This window comes from Schistocerca americana, chromosome 6 (genome assembly GCF_021461395.2).
Source record: "Schistocerca americana isolate TAMUIC-IGC-003095 chromosome 6, iqSchAmer2.1, whole genome shotgun sequence".
Taxonomy (NCBI): Eukaryota; Metazoa; Arthropoda; class Insecta; order Orthoptera; family Acrididae; genus Schistocerca; species Schistocerca americana.
This window is the reverse complement of record NC_060124.1, coordinates 166,971,647-166,992,371: the sequence shown is the minus strand read 5'-3', so window position 1 is coordinate 166,992,371 and position 20,725 is coordinate 166,971,647. Positions and strand designations below refer to the sequence as shown.

The 20,725-nt window shown below is 38.0% G+C and overlaps 1 protein-coding gene across 2 annotated transcripts in view; it reads left to right on the top strand.

Annotated features, from left to right (window-relative positions):
- LOC124619252 (glutamate--cysteine ligase regulatory subunit) overlaps window positions 1-6,233 on the top strand; it is a 46,534-nt gene extending 40,301 nt beyond the window's left edge. For both annotated transcript variants that reach the window (XM_047145512.1, XM_047145513.1), the window contains 2 exons: window positions 2,393-2,570; window positions 6,015-6,233. In XM_047145512.1, coding sequence (XP_047001468.1) covers window positions 2,393-2,553 — 161 coding nt within the window. In that variant the 3' untranslated portion in view covers window positions 2,554-2,570; window positions 6,015-6,233. The remainder of the gene's footprint in view (window positions 1-2,392; window positions 2,571-6,014) is intronic.
- The last annotated feature ends 14,492 nt before the right edge of the window (window positions 6,234-20,725 follow it).

Genomic DNA, 20,725 nt, shown 5'->3' with positions numbered 1-20,725 from the left:
GCTGTCCGGGAGATCTGAGTGAAGGAAAAAGTGCATTACCCTGTCGCTCGCAAATTGTTGGCCAATTGAAAGCCCTGCATTTTACCATCTGGCTTTTAAAGTACCATTCTTGCTTTGCCTTGCTCGACAAGAGATATGGTCAGATGTACTTCCATCCTCAAATTCAGCACTGCAATTATAAAATCACCCAGTGTCTTGGTAGCATAGCCTGTCTCCTCCTCTAGGTGTGCAACAGGCCACCAAAGCTTTGCCTCCTGTGGTGAAATTGCCTGCTACACAACCCACAGCCCACAGGCCAGAAAGGACAGAAGGAATACTTCAGTGAAGACTTATGGTGTCCCTCCAGCCAACAAACATCTGAGTTTTCATCTGCCAGTCACAAAGGATCTAAGAAATTAAACAAAGACAAATGGTCCTCTGCTGACTTGAAGCTCTTCTTCAATGGTGTCTGTGCGTGATACCCTCACCTCACCGGTAACTGCAAATTTTTGATACAGCAATCACTTCAAACATCATCTGCCAACCTAATGAATGGCAGATTATGTTTGAAGTGATTGCTGTATCAAAAATCTAAAGATAAGTCTTTAAATCCTGGCCCCTTTTTTAACTGGAACCGATGTTGGAACCGTCCTTCATGTCGATCAGGGGACCTGAAGATGGTGTAATATATCTCCGGAACTGGTATACCAATAAAATAACAATTTGGAAATTAGCCGACTGAAAGGTGTTTGATTTGACATTCTGGTCCATGAAAGCTTCCAATGGCTCATGCTTGAGCGAGCCACTCTGATGTTTGTGGGTTCCTGGTCACATTGGTGTTTTGGAAAATAAGGCTGCAGTCCTCCTACCTTGGCCCTCTAGTTCTTCCTTCCCGTTAAACGATCTTTGTGTTGCTGTCAGCTGGAAATGTTACTTCGGCGTGTTGCTGAATGGTGTGCTCCAAAACACTTGTACCTGCACCAACATTATACTGTGCATCGCATCTGCGACAGATACTGCCAGAGAATGGGCAAGCTTCTGACCTCAACATTCTGCTTCGAGGTATGGATGTCAAATATCTTGTTGCTTACTTATTGTTTCACTGCCCTGCAACCGCTTTACATGGATGCTCTGGATGGCAGCACATGAACAGCCAACAAGTATTGCAGTTTTGTAGATGGTTATTACCAAGTGCCAGTCCATAATAATCTGCCCTTTGTCAAATTTGCTTATGTCGTTGGATTTCCCTGTCCGTGGCTCGTATTGTTGCTAGAAAGATTCCTCACTCCTCTCTGTTCCATTTATGTGCTTTACTTCTCAAATCGCATGCCATCGGACAGCATTCCGTGTTTCCGTGTTCGTAATGTTTTGACTCGACAGCCATTAATGTGTAAACAAATTAACATTAAAGTATTAAATAGAAAATCTCTAAATAATCAGTATTACTTAGTGGCTAAAACAGTTACCAGATCCCAATTGCAGTTTGCCTGCTTAACAGCTTACAGGGGCAACAAAAATTTAGTTTTCAGTATTTTTCATAATTATTGGCAGAATTTAAAAATTTAAAATGCTGTCATAATCTGGTTGTTAAGAGGTATAAACTTAAAATCAGTGTTAAACACAGTAAGTCAAATATTTAAATTGGAAACTGTGTACATGTCGTGAGGCAGCATAACTTGCAGCACACAAATTGCACAGACTGCATTCATCCAGTATTTGACAACAAGAGCAGTGACTTCCAACTAACTTTAAACAGACTTCAAATCTTTTCAAAACTTTTTTTCCTATTCAGTTTCACAAATAATGAAAGGAAAGCAGTTTAATCATTTATTGTTGTTCGTGTGGTAAGCCTTCAAAATCTGATTTAATTTTTACCACTAAATCTATTTGCTACCCATCTTGGATACAGTATCCACACCTACCAATGAAGACACTTAAAAAGTGATGCCATTGTACAACACACAGTTTAGGAGAAAAACTAGTTTTTTCCAGAAAATATAATGGTTGTGTAGTGTTTATAAAAAAAAAAAAAAAAACTGTTTGAAATGGGTCTCCCTTTACATGGGAGCAAAGTCCTTTAAGGAATTTGGCATTGAGGGAGGGCTACTGATATTGAATTACTCAGTTCAGTATTTCAAATTATGTTCTGAAGTGTTAATCTTTAATCACAGATTATTGTGCTTGTGCTGTGTACAACACATTTTTAAATATATTTATTGAGATCATCTTGCAAGCTTGGCATTAAACCATGGGTGAATGTAAATTCAGTGATCACTGTACCTTTTCTCCTTGGAGTGGAACATTGTGACTGAGTATTGTGAAGAGCCAATTCATAATATTTGTATGAACTTGTTTATTTTAGGGCAGTAGGAAAAACACATCGTATTTTAATGGAAACTTCTCAATTTTGCAGAAATTCTTCCAAAATCATCTTTGAACAGTGTCTTTGACTTCACTGGACAAGGTGAAACAACATCACTAGAACTTAGTTGGGCATTGAGGTTCCAAGTGCATGTCAAGTGCAGAGGTGTCTTAGCAAGTAAAGGTTACGTTGTTTGCATTCAACGTTCTTAGCAGCATTTTGTGTACTGGTAAGTTTGAATCACAGTTTAAACAACTGTGCTAGTCATGTCGCTCCTTTTATTTTTGGCTATTAGTTAACTCATATCTTAACTTTATACTTACTGGTAAAAAAAAAAAGTCTGCTTTTACATATTTGTAAGCTGATAATACTAAATTCAGTAAACTGCCACAAAAAAGGGAGGCACTGAGTACCACACCCAACTGGATCTTTTTGAATTAAACCAAAATTAAAATTGAAATGTATGGTGTCTGTATTCCATCAATGTTCTGAATTCAAAATTTGTAAATTGACAAGTTGGCCAATAGGTATGGAACTTAATAGCTTTCTTTGAATGAAATTTATTGACACATTGGTTCTTGTTTCGTGAGAAAAGAACAATGAATTCGGACTGAAAACTGTAGTTAGATATTTTACACCTTTGATTGGTTCCCAAGACCAAAATGTCCAGTGGTCATCAGACTTTGTGCTGAAATATAGTTAAGAGCAGAATGTGAACCTTCTTTCAGTGTTACTTCTGTAGCTTCAGAATAGCAAGCAGCTTTTCTTGGGGAAAGATAGAAATAAATTGCACTCATGCTTTCTACTTAGATGTTACTTTTCACAACAATCGGGCAAAAATTCTTATATAAGTGTCTGTGTACTCTCTATTATACAACTGTTTCTTACTATAATTCGCAATGTGGCTTGCTTGGAAGTAGCTGCTAATTTATATTAACTGTTACTGTTTTTCTTTTCTTTCTAAATAGCTGACATATTCCCAGCAATTAAGATAGTTAAAAGGTACTCCATCAACCATGTGTGAGCAGTTTTACTTACTTTTGTTTGAAACTACAAGTATTGTTCTTGCCATGATAAAAAAATTGTCTGATACTTGGTTTCATGGTAGCTACCTCCTACTTTGGTCTGGCAGAACATAAACTTTTAAAAGTGTACATTGTATGTTTGAGCTTCCATCTGTGTCCATTGCCCAGTAGTGCTTCATTGACCTATTGCTTGCAAACAAAATATATCCTAGTCTTGTGTATTCAACTTAGCTTTGCACCTGTTTGAATTTGTGTATGGACTCACACCTTGAATTACTTAGGTGCGTGTGTGTGTGCGTGTGTGTGTGTGTGCGTGTGTGTGTGTGTGTGTGTGTGTGTGTGTGTGTGTGTCATTTTATGGAGATGATAATCACTGAGAAGCTTACAGTATAAATGGGACTCCAATCTGGACAATTGCCTTCTACTGCAATGCTCTTACCGACAGAGCAATCTATGCGTGATTAAAGACTTGGTTTAATCCTTTCAGGTACATAAGAAAACTAAAGTGTTAGTGATTAAAATTTGTGTATCTCTGTGCTAACTGGAGGTTTTATAAACAAAATATGTTATTATTTCAAACATTTTTATTTGTACTGCTAAAAAAAGAAAGCTGGGACGTATTTGTCCCTGTGGTCCTTAAAGGACAGTTACAGAACATGTTACACTTCATACACTGAAAAATTAGAGGCTGTGTATATGTTGTCTATTTGATGTGAAATTCTGCTAAACAGTTTCTGCTTGGAGTAAAGCATAAATTAAAACCACACTGTTCACAAATATTGTAGGTGCAGTTTTCAACACACTTTGAAGCACAATGAACACGTCTCTTCCTTACGTCTGATTTTATCATTTGGTGCTCTGGACTCTTTGAATTGCAACTGGATTGCAACTTTCTTGATGTTTTCACTACTGTTGATAAATTCCTTTGTCGACTTGAATAATTTTCAATTAGATTTCTCGCAACGCATTGTCTGAACTCTAGGGATGATAGTGTTGATTTGAATCCTGATTCTTCTGCCAATTTTGAATATATTACATACACATTGTTTGCACCAATGTCAAGAAGAGTAAAGAAAATCCTCAGGGAATACTTAATCTTTGCCTTCCTGTCGATCTCGTAAGTCACTTTCTTCTGGTCCATAAGGTCCACCCCTCCCATCCACTTGTTGTACTTTCTTATCATAAGGGGACACTGAACATTGATCTTTTCAGAAGAACCAGACTGACTCCTCTTCACTGTCGTACATGGTATTGGGGGAAATAAAATTAGTCAGTAGGAAAAACTGGCTTGTTATCAATCGATTCAAGGATTGTCGGACCATTGCTACTGAGACTGTATGAATCACCGCTTTTCATTTCCTTGTCTGGAGGGAATGTCTTTGGGATATTTTTACGATTGGTGCGCACTGTTCCACTTGATCTGATATTTTGTAAACCAAGGGAATACGGCAAAGCTGGAGAGTTAAAAAAGTTATCTATGTAAATTTCACATCCCAGTCCCGATAGTGATTTTGTCAGCTGCAGAACTACTGACTCACCAAGCTCTACTTCAGGACCTGAGGTGGTTTTTTTTTTTTTTTTTTTTACGTAATAGTAACGATTTCATGACATTCAAAAACAAGTACACAAATTACCGTTGTGGTACATTGGGACAACTATGTCCCAAAGAATGAAAATAAAGATTTCCACTGATGGAAATATACTTATTTTCTAAATGAATGGTCTAAATTAAAAGAGAAACTTACTTGAATATACTTTCAAGCTTTGACACTAAGGCAGAGAACACACTACGCACACAATAAGTGAATAAATTTGTGTGTCTGCTCGAAGTGAGAACCACAAACAATAACCGACAACTAATAGTAGTTATACTAATTGTTGTCACCAAAGATGTACGGTATTAAAGAAAACAAATATCTCTGCTTCAAGTAGAGAATCTGCAGCACATCAACCGTGATTACAGTTCAGTTAGTAAGGTGATTTATATGTGAGACAAATGTGTCCCATGTACGTGAAAGGGTTAAAAGTTTAAGTGCTGCTATTGACTCTCCTATTTTACAAATGCCATTAAGTCTTGCACATCTTGCTGTACTAATAACCCTGAGAAAGGATACTGCAGTGAATGCTCACTGCCCTGGACTTGCTTACAGAATGAATCTATCTGATAGGTGTAAACTATGTGCTGGACTGGAACTTCAATTCAAACATCTTGCCTCTGGGTAATGGTCTTGATGGGTTAAAATCCCAATTCAGCAGTCAGTTGTAGTGTCAAAGTTTGACAACTTATACTTTACTGCACAGTGAAAGTATGTTCTGGATATAAACCATGAATTGTGAGTCTCTAAAATGCAGAAATATTATGCATACATTTTTATATTTAATAAGTTACAAGGGACAGTTGACATGAAGTTATACTCCATGAAGTCCATTGTCTCAGAACAGTAAGAATGGAGACCTGAGGTATGAACATGAACTGTATTGTCAATGGGACATCAGTGATGTATAATGAATAAGCAGTGCATTAAAAAGCAGTAAAACAGAATATATTAAGTATGCTAGTGTAAATTCTGTAAGCCTATGTTAATATAATTAAGGGAAAAAAACTAACAGTTTTGATAGTTTCAAATGTTGTTGCACTTATGTTCCAGAGTACTGTGAAATGTGGATTTCTGTGGAGCAGCCTTACACTACTGGCAAGAATGGAAAAAACACATTGTGTTTAAATTGTAAAAGTGCATTTATGTGATTTATATTGTGATGAATTTTGTTGTCGCTGAGCTGAATTATAAATTTTGTATGAAATAATTGTAATATATATTTATGTTCAATAAAGACAGCAGAGCTTTTCTCTGAGAGAATTAAGCATTTAATGGCTTACAGTATTTATTCAGAGTAAAATTTATATAATATAAAGTTTCCATTATTTTCATTTCAGTTACAGCTACATCTCAATCTGTACACTGCAAACCACTGTGTGGTGCATGGCAGAGGTTACGTCCCACTGTAGCAGTTATTAGGGTTTCTTCCTGTTGCAGTTACGTATGGAGTATGGCAAGAATGATTGTTTGAATGCCTCTATGTGTACAGTAATTATTCTAATCTTATCCTCATGATCCCTACATGAGTGATATGTAGGGGCTTGTAGTATATTCCTAATCATTTAAAGCCAGTTCTTGAAACTTTGTTAATAGACTTTCTCAGAATGAATGTAAACTATCTTAGAGTTTTCCAGTTCAGTTCCTTCAATCTCTGTGACCCTCTCCCATGGATTAAACAAACCTGTGACCATTTGTGCTGCCCTTCACTGTATATGTTCAGTATCCCCTGAGGCAATTTTCTAGAACTGGTTGCATGAGTGATTTGTAAGCAATCTCTTTTGTAGACTGATTGCACTTCCCCAGTATTCTACCAATAAACCAAAGTCTGCCACCTGTTTTACCCACGACTGGACCTATGTGATCATTTCATTTCATATCCGTACGAAGTGTTACATCAAGGTATTCATACGAGTTGGCAGATTCCAACAGGGACTCATTGGTATAGCTATAGGATACTGTGACAAAGCAAGCTGGGATCTTTTTACTTCCTCTCCCGTTTTGCCATCTGCCTCCTTAAATTAATTTTATTGTCACTTTTGACTAATTACCATTAACATACATGAGTAGAATCTGCACTTTATGAAAGAGAAGGGTTGAGACTGTTATAAGGAATATACTACCAGAACTACTTTTGTGCTTAGTTTTGTGTATGTAATTGTCTAATTCATTTTTACTATTTATAATTAATATCTTTAGCTACATATCATTATAGGGTGAATTCAGTAATTGTTTCGTGACTTAGATTCTATTGTTGACTTAAAAACAAACATAAATTCTGTAATAATTGTAAACATTTGGGAGAAAAACTACTAGGATTCTTAAAGTATTTATTTGGTTCTATTCGAAAACTATTAGCAAAGCCAGCCCTTAATTATTTCCAAAATAATTACCAGGTTTGTCGGAAGTATTGTTTACATACCTATATCTGATAATTTCATTATTTAAACAAATAATTTGGCTAACCTTTGTGGTAGAAGTAACTATTAAAATGAAGGATTTTTCCTGCATATTCAGTTAATAGAATGCGTTAAGTTTTAATTGTAATTTCTGTAACTTAAACATCGAACAATGTATAGTTCCAGTACCTGTTATTGTGAAGATATATATAAGGCCCGGTTTTTAGTCCCAAGACAGTCATTCTACGGCAGATTTTCAGATGAGGAGCCTATATTGGTTAGGTCAACAACAATGCATCACTTAATTGCAAAATAAGTGTAACACAAATAGGCTGCTTGTTAAAATGACAGTGTCTGTTAAATAGTGCCACACGTGCCGTATTATTCTGCAAGAATTGTGTGGTTAGCTTTTTACTGTTCAGAGGTGTTAAATGGTAAACTATTGTAGTAGTATGCTGACATCTGCCTGCAAACTATTAATGAGACTTATCGAAAGTTAACCAATAGTGAACTGGCCATATTAACTGTGTAATATTTGGGGGAGGGCAGTGGAGGGTAAACAGTAACAGTTAATTACTGTGAAATGCAAATGTTGGCTACACCATTTACAGTAGTCAGTGTTGGACTTCCACCCCCATTTTTTCAGCCAGTATAACAACGCAGTACACCGATGACTATCAGTGAAGAAATAAAGCAGGCGAACATCACAATACAAAGGTTTGTGTGTGTGTGTGTGTGTGTGTGTGTGTGTGTGTGTGTGTGTGAAGTGCAAAATTTTACATTTCTGAAAATTTAGAGAAATTGCCAATCTCCACACTATGTTGAAATCTTTCTTTCAGATAGTATTTCATTATAGAGAACTGAATCATCTGAAAAAGCCTAATTTTTTTACTTTTAATGTTATCTGCATTGTTCTGAATATATACAACATGAACAGCAAGGGTCCCTCCACACTTCCCTGGACCACACCAGAAGTTACTTCAACAGCTTATGATGACTCTTCAACCAAGATAACGTGCTGTGTTCTCCTTCGAAAAACTTCTCAATCCAGTCACAAATTTCACTTGATACCTCATACATTCATACTTTTGACAGGAAGCATAGGTGCAGTAGTGAGTCCAGTGCTCTCCGGAGATCGAGAAACACTGCATTTACCTGGTTGCCTTGGTCCAAAGCTTTCAGTATGTCACGTGAGAAGAGAGTGATTTGGGTTTCACATGATGGGTATTTTCAAAATCCATACTGGTTGGCATTGAGTAGGTCATCCTGTTAAAGATACCACATATGTTCTAAGGTTCTACAACAAATCAATGTCAAGGATATTGGGCGGTAATGGGTAATTTCTACTACCCTTCTTGTAGATGGATGTGATCTGTGCCTTTTTCCAAGGACTCAACACTATTTTTTGTTTGAGGGATCTAAAATAGACCAAGTTAGAAGAGGGGCCAACTCGACCACAAATTCAGTATAGAATCTTATACGGATTCCATCAGGGCCTAGACCTTTGTTCAATTTTAATTATTTCAGCTGTTTCTCAACCTCACTGAGACTACTACTTATTTCAGTCAGCTTTTCAGTGGTATGAGAATTAAATTGGGGAATTTCTCCTGGGTTTTCATTTGTAAAGGAGCATTTGAAAATGGAGTTAAGCATTTCAGCTTTTGCTTCCGTATCTTCAATTGCAGTGTAATGTAATAATTTTTAACATGAGAATCTCTGCTTATGGTTGTAATAATATTTTATTGCTTGGAATTGCAACTTAAACTAATTTCCTTTATCTAGTGTACATAAATAGCTGGTTTTCTTGTACATGCATAAAGCTAAGTTCTCTCTGTAACACGTTTATCAACAGCACGTACATCTACACCTACATCCACACCATGCAGGCTACTGTGAGGTGCATGGCAGAGGGTACTTACCATTTAACAGCAAGGGTTCCAACTCACCTCCGTGGGAAACACCTAAAGTTATTTCTACACTGGTCAGTGACTCACATTTCAGAACTTCTCAATGCCTTTCTCATTAGATGTGCTTAATGAGACACTTACTAACATAAGCCTGTTTGTGACATTAAGACTCTGTGGCCCTCGGAGTGTAGAACAAAGACAGGTTCTGATTCTGACTCTTGTGGAATGAGCCAATGAACTGAGTCATAAGTGGGGGGTGTGACATCTTATTTTCAACGGATAGTGTATGTACATCCTGCTAGGCCTGAATGTCTGGTCATTGCATTTGAGTTGACATTTGTTTGGTATGATTAGGAAAGAATGGTATTAAGTGCAATATTTTTAATATGTTTGTTTCCATGGCCATCTTCAGCAGCAGGTGTTCTTAATAAATTGATTTTTTTCTGTCCAACGCTTACTGCAATTTAAGAGCTTTTAACAGCATCTTTAATGTTCATAAATAAAAGAGAAACATATCTGGTGGAAAAACGCTTAAATTACCATAAACTTAAGGTAAGGAAATAATAATTGACACTAAGTTTGGTGCATATTGACAACAAAGAGAAAATAGTGTACCTGAGAATTTAATGTATGTCCAGTGCAATGTCATATTTCCAGTACATTAGCTTCGAAAGCCAAAATGCAGTGGCTGTGACTTGCCATTTGAAGAACCCATAAAATATTTCAAGGCACTTGGGCAACTAGTAGCTTCTCTTAACAATGGTATACTATTCATTTTCTGAGGGAGAATGTATTTTTAATATGTTTGCTAGTTTTTAATATGTTACTTTGTACTAGCATAAGTGTAATATGCATCACTTGTCTATGTATTAGCCGTATTATGGCTTCATTGCTTTGCTACCTCTGCTCTATTTTAATGTGTACACTAATTGTGCTAATATAGATTGAGATTACATTAGATTAGATTAATTATTTATTCCATAGACCCACAAAAGACGGGATCCTCCCGAGTGTGGGTCATATCAGATAAACACATTACAAAAATTTAAGTAGAAAAACTTGAGTTTCATTAATTTTAACAATCCTATGTACATGAAATAAAATTAAACTTCTAATATTTACTCGCATCTGCTTTCATTAAATCCATCATCCACACAGTAGCTAGTTACTTGGCTATTACAACCAAGTATTGTCAAAAATTAAAGTACAATAAATTTTCATTAAAATGGTCTACTGCACTTGTTGAGAAATTCAAGGATGGAACAGGAGGAGATGGCCACCAAAAATTCTTTTAAATTATGTTTAAATAGTGCCTTGTCTGAAACTAAACTCTTAATGGTTGCTGGTAACTTATTGCAAATTTGGGTTGCTGAATACTGGACTCCTTTCTGGGCATGAGTAAGTGATTTTAAATCTTTATGTACATTGTTCTTATTCCTAGTACTGATACTGTGTACTAACCAGTTAGTTGGAAAAAGAGATGTACTATTTACAACAAACTTCATTAAGGAATAAATATACTGAGAAGCTGTGGTTAGTATGCCAAATTCTTTGAATAGGAATGTTCTTGGATTTACACTACACATTACTCTTATTATGCGCTTCTGTACTCTAAAAATTTTTTTTCTCGGTTTGTGGAGTTACCCCCAAAATATGAAACCATACGACATAACGGAGTGAAAATAAGCAAAATATTTATATCTCCTATGTCCGACATCATTTGCATTGCAATCAAAGACTTGTTTAGGCACTTTAGCAGTTCGTTAGTATGTCACTCCCAACTGAATTTAGTATCAAGTTGTAATCCTAAGAATTTTACACTCTCAACTTCTATTTCAATGTTGTCATATTGTATCCACACACTAGAAGGAAATCTCTTGGAAGTTCTGAACTGCATATAGTGGGTCTTTTCAAAGTTTGATGACAGTGGATTGGCTATGAACTACTCATTAATGTCAGTAAAAATTTGATTAGCTGCTCTTTCTAAATTTGTCTTTGATTTACTATTTATTGCCATGTTTGTATCATCTGCAAATAAGACAAACTTGGCATCTGGTAATATAACAGTTGACAGGTCATTAATATACACAAGCAAAAGTAGTGGACCTAGTATGGAATCTTGGGGAACACCACATGTAATTTCTTCCCAGTCAGATGATGTCTGATTGCCTACTGCTGAAGTGTTACATAATGACACCCTTTGTTTTCTATTAGTAAGATATGACTGAAATCACTTTGCAGCACTACCAGTGATGCCATAATATTTTAATTTGCTGAAAAGAATGCTGTGATTCACACAGTCAAATGCCTTTGTCAGGTCACAGAATATGCCAGTTGCCTCTAATTTGTTGTCCAATGAATTAAGGACATTTTCGCTGTAAGTGTAAATAGCTTTCTCAATATCAGAACCCTTAAGAAACCCAAACTGTGACTTTGACAGTATGTTATTTTCTCTAAGGTGCTCAAGTAGACGCTTGAACATAACCTTTTCAAAGATTTTTGAAAAAGTTGGCAAAAGTGAGGTCGGTCGGTAATTTGACGGCATTTCTTTGTCCCCTTTCTTGTGGAGAGGTATAACTTCAGCATATTTAAGCCGGTCCGGGAATGTTCCTGTGACAAGTGATTGGTTACACAAATAACTCAAGATATGACTAAGCTCACGTGAACACTCTTTTATTAACTTTGTTGATATGTTATCATAACCACTAGAATGCTTTGATTTCAAGGACTTTATGATGGATTCTATTTCTTTGGATGAAGTAAGTGTCAATTCCATTTTACTGACATTGCTCATGTGCACTGGTCTCAGATATTCCATTGCATTATTTACTGAACCGGACAACCCCTTGCTATCAGTAACAGAGACAAAATACTTGTTTAAATGGTTTGCAACACAACATGCGTTTGTTACCAGGGTTTCATTTATTTTTAGAGCTATTTGTTCCTCCTCATTTCTGGTCCTACCTGTCTCTGACTTAACTATATCCCATATTGTTTTTATTTTATTGCTGGATGTATTTATCTTCTTCTCATAATGCAGGTGTTTAGATTTCTGGATAACCTTCTTCGATATTTTGCAGTAATTTTTGTAATGAGGTATAATGCTAGTATCAAAGGTGTCCCTACATATCAGATAGTCTCCTTTTTGTCTCACATGATATCGTTATCCCTTGTGTGATCCATGGTTTCTTATTAGACTTCTGCTTCATTTGAGTTACCTTCAGGGGAAAACAATTTTCAAATAAGGTGCTAACTTTATTAATGAATGTTTTGTATTTTCCATTTGTGTCTTTGATGCTGTAAACATCCATCCAATTAATTTCTTTGAGCAATCTCCTAAATTTCTCAGTTTTTGGCTGTTTTATTGGCCTTCTGTGCTCAGTTCTGATAGATGTTATACCCTGACAATTTTCAAAATTTAATGTTAGGTGTTGCATGTCATGGTCAGATAGCCCATTTACTACTGGTTAGTGGCTTAGTTGCCTAGAATTGCCTATAAAGATATTATCAATGGCAGTCTTAGAACATTTGTGTACCCTAGTTGGGAAATTTACAGTAGAAATTAAATTGGATGACAATTAACTGATTTCAGTAACTGTTCACTGACAATGATTTTTTTTTCCAGGATATCTACATTAAAATCACCAGCAACCACTAGTTCTTTGTCTTTTAATTTTAGATGAGATAATATATCTGGAAACAGAAGTGTTCTGATATGAAGGGATATTGGTGCTAATGGTTGCGTAGTGATTAACTACTAAGACTATCAAAGGATGAAAATCTAAAATTATGGCTTTTGTTTACAAAATAATTAACACAGAAAATTTAAACAACAATGTCCACAATGTAATGTGAATGGATAGATAAAAAAAAAATCTTCTCAGTGATTGGTGGCAGGAGAACACACACACAAAAATGTCTAACTTTTACAAGCTTTCAGAGCCAGTGGCTGCTTCTTCTGGCAGAATAGTTGAAGGAGAAGGAAGTGGGGTGAAGAAAAGGACTGGAGAGGTTTAGGGAATGGGGTACAGTTCAGAAAAGTCGCCCAGAACCCTCGGGCAGGGGAGACGTGGAAGATGGGATGAGAAAGAAAGACTGATTGTTGGGGGCTGCACCAGATGAGATTTGAAAACCTGAGAGCTTGAAGGTGGAAGACGGGGTAATATGCAAAACAGAGTTTACTACTAAAACATCGTGTATGATTAGTAAAAGTGAAAATCTAGGTGCAATGCCTGCCATACCTAGAATAGGTTTTCATTGTCCTCTCAATCTCAGCAACATCCTTGTCGGACCCTACACTCCTTCTGCACCCATCTCCCTACCCTATGCCTCCCACTCCTGTGACCATCCTGCTGCAGGACTAGCCCTATGCACACTCCTACCACCACCTATTTGAGCCCTGTAACTGCCAAAACAAATACTATCAAAGGGAGAGCCATCTGTGAAACGACACATCATATACCATCTGTTATGTAAACACTGTTTGACCTTTTACATTGGCATGACTACCACCCGGTTATCATTCAAAATGAGTGGGCATAGACAGAGGGTGTATACCAGCAACACATATTGCATGCTCTACAACAAGGCAGTCATGACCTCAATGCCTGTTCCACAACATGCACCACAATTGCTGAATCTGTTTTTGGAATCATGCCTGCTCAGTGTATCAAAATGCGGGCATAAACTGAAAAAGATTTGTTATTGGTGTATATACATTTTTATATATGTTTCATAATTTCGCTGTTTTTTTTCGTACATTGATGTGTTTGTTTACTTGTGCAATAAAACTTGTCCAAGTCCTTGCCATATACCTTAAGTCATGTGATAGTATGAGAATTTTGCGACGTATCCTGACAAAGGCTTGCATTAGTTTAATATTTCCGAGATGTCAGGAAGATAGTCATAAGCTTTTATTGTGACTGAAAGCCTAGGTTCTGCATGGAAGGTATGGTGAATTACATCTTTTTCTATGAGTCTTATAAAGTGAGTCAGTCAGTTTTTGGAAAGTTGCAATAGGCATTACCTCAATAATTGTTTTTGTTGGTTTCTGGAAATTTGAATAAAATGTTTTCATGCTGGAAAATATGGATTACAGCCAGAAAAGACTGTCACTTCCTATTACCAGATATCCACTTCTTTAAAATTATAACTTCAGATTATAATAGGAGCCCTTTGTATCCAATGTGAAAAAAGTGCAAATTTCTTAATGTGTGTATCCTTTTGTACGTGGATAGTCATTTTGCAAAGTTTGGACCTATATAATGAACAGGAAATTTATTCAGGAGAAAGCTAATTTAACTAGATAGTGTCTTTAAGTATTAATTTCATAAACTTAAGAATGCCAAACAACTACATTGTCTATTTGACTGTTTGGTCATAATATATCTGATCTATCAGAGTTTCCGTGTTTGATCCACATAACATACAGTTTATTTTAAATCTGAACACAAATTTAACCATATCCTACATACAGTTTATATAAACTTTTTTAGAATGTTTTCTTCTTAACTCTGTTCTCCAAAACTTGCAGATTACACACATTTCTTGATTTTGGAATTTTTATACACTGAATGTATCTGATTAATAGTAAAGGTTGTATTAAACCATGTGAGGACTTGATCCTAAACTGAATTTTCTACACCATGTCATCTTCTTCTGTCACACAGTAGATCATATGAGACTGGAGTATTTGTTGCAGTCATTACCCACCATCTTCTCCTACTTATTTTCATTTTTTTGTTTTTGTTTTTCTATGACAAAATATAATTATTCACGTACAAAGCTGCAAGTGAACCAGCTGTGAGCTGTCCTTCAAAAAAGCTTATGTCGACTCTGCAGCTCAATTGAATGTTGGCTTCAATGTGTGGGTGCTGGTCCATAACTATGTATCAATATTCTACATCTATATCTACATAGATACTGCGCAAGCCAATATATGGTGTGTGGCAGAGAGTACCCTGTACCACTACTAGTCATTTTCTTTCCTGTTCCACTCCCACTGTCTATATGCCTCTGCGTCAGCCCTAATTTCCCGTATTTTTTTCTTCGTGGGCGTTATGCACAATGTGTGTCGGTGGCAGTAGAATCATGTGGTAGTCAGTTTAAAATGCTGGTTCTCTAAATTTTTTCAATAGTGTTCCTCAAAAAGAGCGTCATCTTCTCTCCAGGGATTCGCATTTGAGTACTCAAAGCATCTCCGCAATACTTGCGTGTTGTTCAGACCTGCCAGTAACAAATCTAGGAGCCCACCTCTGAATGGCTTCAATGTCTTCCTTTAACCGAAGTCTACCGTTCGCCTTCTGTAGAACAATCTTCACATACTTGTTCCATTTCACATTCCTTTGCAGCATTACGCCCAGATATTTAAACGACTTGACTGTGTCAAGTAGGACCTACTAATACTGCATCCAAACATTACAGGTTTGTTCTCCCTACTCATCCACATTACCCTACATTTTTCCACATATAGACCTAGCTACCATTCATGAATTTCTCTGCAAACTGAGGTTGTACATTCACTTGCACAGCCCTACAGTTTTGCCTTTAAAATGACAGGGTGGTCAACTGTCAAAATATTGACGTCACTCGGGTACATTCCCATAAGTTATTGAATTAGCTATCAGTGTTTGCTCTGCGAGTTTACTGTTTATGTGCATAACTACTGTGGACATGTTAAAAATTTATGTACCACTTTATTTCAGACTTATTCATTGAACCAACACACCAAACTTATTTGGTGTGTTGCATCTACCACCAGTTGCTTGTAAAATCGTCAAGATGCAGCACGATAAGAGATGTAGGGAAGAAATTTTTGTAAATATGAAGAAGCAGCAACTTGGCAGTAGACAGATACCTAATGTTTCAGTACATCTAAATTGTGACAGCTTCGTTGCGTCCTGTTCTATATGTGCTTGCCAGACAAAATATTATGTTGTTTTTACACCTGTATACCTAGTACTTCAATTGCAAGAAGAGGCATGCTTGTACTAGCTAGTTACCAATAGGTACATGCCTCTTTTTTTGACATGTGGTTCCATTCACACCTAGATAGAACCACACCTGCTGCTTCCAGTGATCAGGATGTCAGTTTTCCTAGTAGCAACTCTCTCTGCGACCATTGTATTTTGTGATAGTGACAAAATTATATAAAGAAGTTCAGCTGTTGGGTTAATTAATATACTTTGATCATGAGAGTGTGGTGAAATAGATGAAGAGGGCAAGGAGTACAGTATTGTGTGTAATAATTGTACTTGTGATTTTAAATTCAAAGTAATTCTTTATATTGTTGGGCAAATGACAGTGAAGGAAAATACAAAGTACTGAGTGCTATATCAGTAGTGACAGATCAGCTCTGACACCTGGAATTCTTGCTATCAGGGACAATCACTCCAGTTCGAAGCTCCATTTCAAGGTATCTAGTACATCAGTATCTAACATAATCCCAAAAGTTTTCCTGGCTCTGGTGAAATCTGTAAGTATAAGTTCAGGCAGTCTGTAGCTCAGTTGTAATTTCTTCTGAACAGTCAGCTACATAGTTCATTGAAGCATCAGCTTCCTTTGGTTACATGTCAGGAGGGTAACAATTTGCTTATCTAGGTTTCTGCCATCTGTTACTGTTACTCTACAATTTGTCTAGCTAGGATGGGTAGGAAGTATGCCTGCTGTGTGTGTATGCAGGAGGTGGCCACAGTTCATAGACAGTTGAATGTGGTTTTCACTGTGATGCAGTCGCCTTCAGGCTACCAGCTGGGGGTGAAGCGGTGGTGGAGATTCTGGAGCGTCCCACGGGACACTTCAGGTGTCATTTGTTTCGCCCAGGGGCTTTACTGCAAAGGCACCTTCTAGTGTACCCGACGTGGTGGGCCCGCAGAGTTAGTTATGGGTGGTAACGGGGTCACATTGCTCATAATGGAGGGCAAATGTGGAGGCTGGTCATATGGCCTTGTCTATTCATCTTGTGAGTGAACAGGCGGCCATTCCTTCAGAAGGTCAGAGCAGGACCACATGGGCAGAGGTTTGCTAGTTATTGGGAGCTCCAATGTGAGGTGCAGTATGTGGCCCCTTAGAAAGATACAGCATTCAGGGCTAGAAAGAAGGCCATTGTGCACTCAGTATGTCTGCCAGGGGGCCTCATCGGAGATGTGGAGGCAGTTTTTCTTGCAGCTATTGAGTGTATAGAGTGTAGTCGTCTGCAAGTTGTGGCACACGTTGGCAATGACGTGGCCTGTCACATCGGCTCTAAGGCCATCCTCAGTTCTTACAGGTGGCTGCTGGAGATGGTGAAGACTGCTGGCCTCACACAGGGGTGCAAGCAGAGCTCACATTTTGCGGATTCATTCCCAGACTTGATTGGAGTCCTATGGCTTGGAGCTGAGTGGAAGGTCTCTGTGACCGTCTTATCTGCACTGCGTTATCAGGTAGGGATTTGTAGGACTTCCCTTGATTCATCAGGGTTGCAGCTATGCAGGTAGCAGAATACTTGTGGAGCGCACATGAGCGATTTTGAGGATAGGCGGTAGTTTGAGGTACTCTCATGAACACTCACCAGTCTATATGCATATAAGGAAATCTGACTGCCCCCCTGCAGGTCTGGGGTTTAGAATAGGCCCCAGGTACTCTTGCCTGCCGTAAGAGGCAACAAAAAAGAGTCTCACATGTTTCGGCCTTTATGTGATGGTCCCCTCTAGGATTTGACCTCCATTTTATCAAAATTTTCCCAAAGAGCCAATTGGGGAAGGGCACCTTACACAGTACCTAAAGTCTATTCACTGAGAGCTGGGACAAAACATAAACAGTATCACGTGAGCGACTACACTCGTTTCCAGAGAAAGCATTCAGTGTTCACGTGATACGTAGGGGTGTGGAAAATCCTTGGCCCACGCTTTGCAGTGGACCATGAGAAACCAGGGCAACAATGTACGAAATAAATTTAACAATAATGTTAAAATAATGTTAAACTGAGTTCATTCTGTCGAAACAGATTTATTTTCATTCAGGTTGCTAACAAAACGCTCCATTCAAACACAATTAATTGTTAATTTTAATAACAATAGCAGTAATAATAATGATAAAGGACGAAACAAGGTTCACTCTGTCGAACTTGAACTGTTTTCATTGAGGTTATTACTAACCGTTCCTCTCTATCCTCTATAATGCAGTCTAATTTCCACATTTGAGTTTCCACTTTTTCTACGACATGGAGGACGCACTTGTTCCAATCCTCTGCAGTCACTGTTGTTACTGCTTCATCTAACAGTACTTTAACTTTTGGCATTTTGTGTGTTTTGTTTTTCGCTGCAACATAGCCTTTGATTCTGGCCCACACTAACTCGATGGCGTTTAATTCACAGTGATACGGCGGAATTCTGAGAACAGTTTTCCCTGCATTCTTCGCCATTTCATCTACTGCGTATTCGTTGTGCGCTGTTCTGTGATTTTTAACTATATCTATAAGTTCTCTCTTCAACATACCACCTTCGAAATCGATGTTTTTAGATTTTAGCCACTCTGATATTTCGTGCTTATTGGAATTCGCATTGGGAACTTTTTCTTTTCTCCGAGAATGGTACGGTGCGTTATCAAGAACAATAATTGCATTTTCCTGAAGCCGAGGATCTAACATATTGAAACCACTTCTTGAAGGTTTCGGCGCACATCTCCTCATGATAATCTCCATTTTTCTTGGATTCGAAAGTCCACAAACATCCTTCAACGAACCCTGCTTTGCTGCTAATGTGTGTGATAATCAGACGTTTCCCTTTACCTGATGGGCCCTTGCTTCTGGTGGATAATCTGGACAGAAACGCTTGTTTTGAGGAATTTATAGTGGCATCTACCCAGACGTAACTTCCGGTATGTCTTGCGTTCACCCATGTCTCGTCCAAATAGTAAATGGGTCTGCCTTCATCTCTCAACCGTTTAATGGTTCGAAGATAATGACGCCTCCATAAAATGATGTCATCCCTGTCTATTAGCATGCTATCGCGCCCATGCCGGACATATTCGAAATTCATTTCTCTCAATAACTTATAAAATGTAGTTCTCCGAAAATTGCCCAGATCTGCATCTTCGTTCACGACTGTAAGCACTTTGTCAATTGTTGGCAATTCGTTACGAAAAAGAAATAAGTGTACTTTCCTTCGTATCGCATTTCTATCGAAGTCATCAACACTTTCAGAAAGTTTCTGTTATAATTTTCCTTTCTTGGGAGACTTCAAAGAGTGTGTGGCCTTGTACTCACTTATCACACGATACACTGAAGAACGTCCAACACCTGTAGCTGCAGCTGTTTTCGAAACAATGTGACTCATCGACTGCTATGAATGCAACAGCTCCGTTTCATACACATTAAGCACCTTCTGCTTCTCAGAACTTAATAATTTCTTCTTTGCTCGTTTCTTTGGTGGACTCAGAACTGACATGTCGACCTCGCTCGCTGAATCTGTGGATGACATAATGAGGACAGCCGTATGTGATGCAAATGAAATAAGTGAATATATAAAATAAGAAACCATGCGATGCTATTGGATGCGCACATAAACAGTGAATGCTCAGCGTGACTACAAACACGTATACTTACTCTAATAATCAACAACTAGCCTTTCAAGCTTCTTTACAGATGAACTTAAGATATCCTGAAATCGCTGCTGTACAACACCAACTAACGAGCTCACACCTACAACTGAGACGGCCACACGGACTGAGCGCCACACCTGCAAACCGCGCAATGCAACACTCATAAAGGACAAACGGTTTCACCCATCGCATTTGAACTAACTACAAAATTAAATTCAAACCTTTCTGAAAGCTTCCTGAAAGCTTAAATATTTCTCTTTTTCAGTGACAACAAATTTTAATGTAATGTAAAAAAAGGGTGTCGGAAGGTAGTTCTTGGATCATTTTATCATGTTCAGGTGCCAAATTATAAAAAACACGACTTTCATTTTTTAATTTCTGACGCCCCTGCCTTGTACACCCCTCGACGGCAGCGCTGTGGTCATGTGCCTTGCCATGTTTACAGTACGTCTCTTGTTTTGGTGAACGGAGGATAGTTTCCATCATGCGCTGAGAGCTCTCGCATCCTTCGTCGACGTGGATCTGCACTTCTGCTCATTTCCCAGCTGTTAGGCGAGGCCACCCTCTTTGGTGCGTTTTCCTCCATCCTCTTTGCAGTATTGCTTTCTGTGCTGTTGACGATAATGGACTTCTTAGCTCATTTGCACCTGATATCCAGCACAGTAGCCAGTCTGTTGTGGTGGAGCCATCATGTACCATGTTGGTTGTATCCCCCTGGCACACAGGGATCTCTCTGCTGATGCCTGTGCTGTTAACTCCCCACGTATGCCAAGGAGTAGATGCCCATCACCCTGCAGCATCTTTACTCCCGGCAATGGCCATCCTGCCAGGTGTCCTTTGCTGCGGCTGAGTGGCGCCCGTGGGTAGGGCCCCTGGTCGG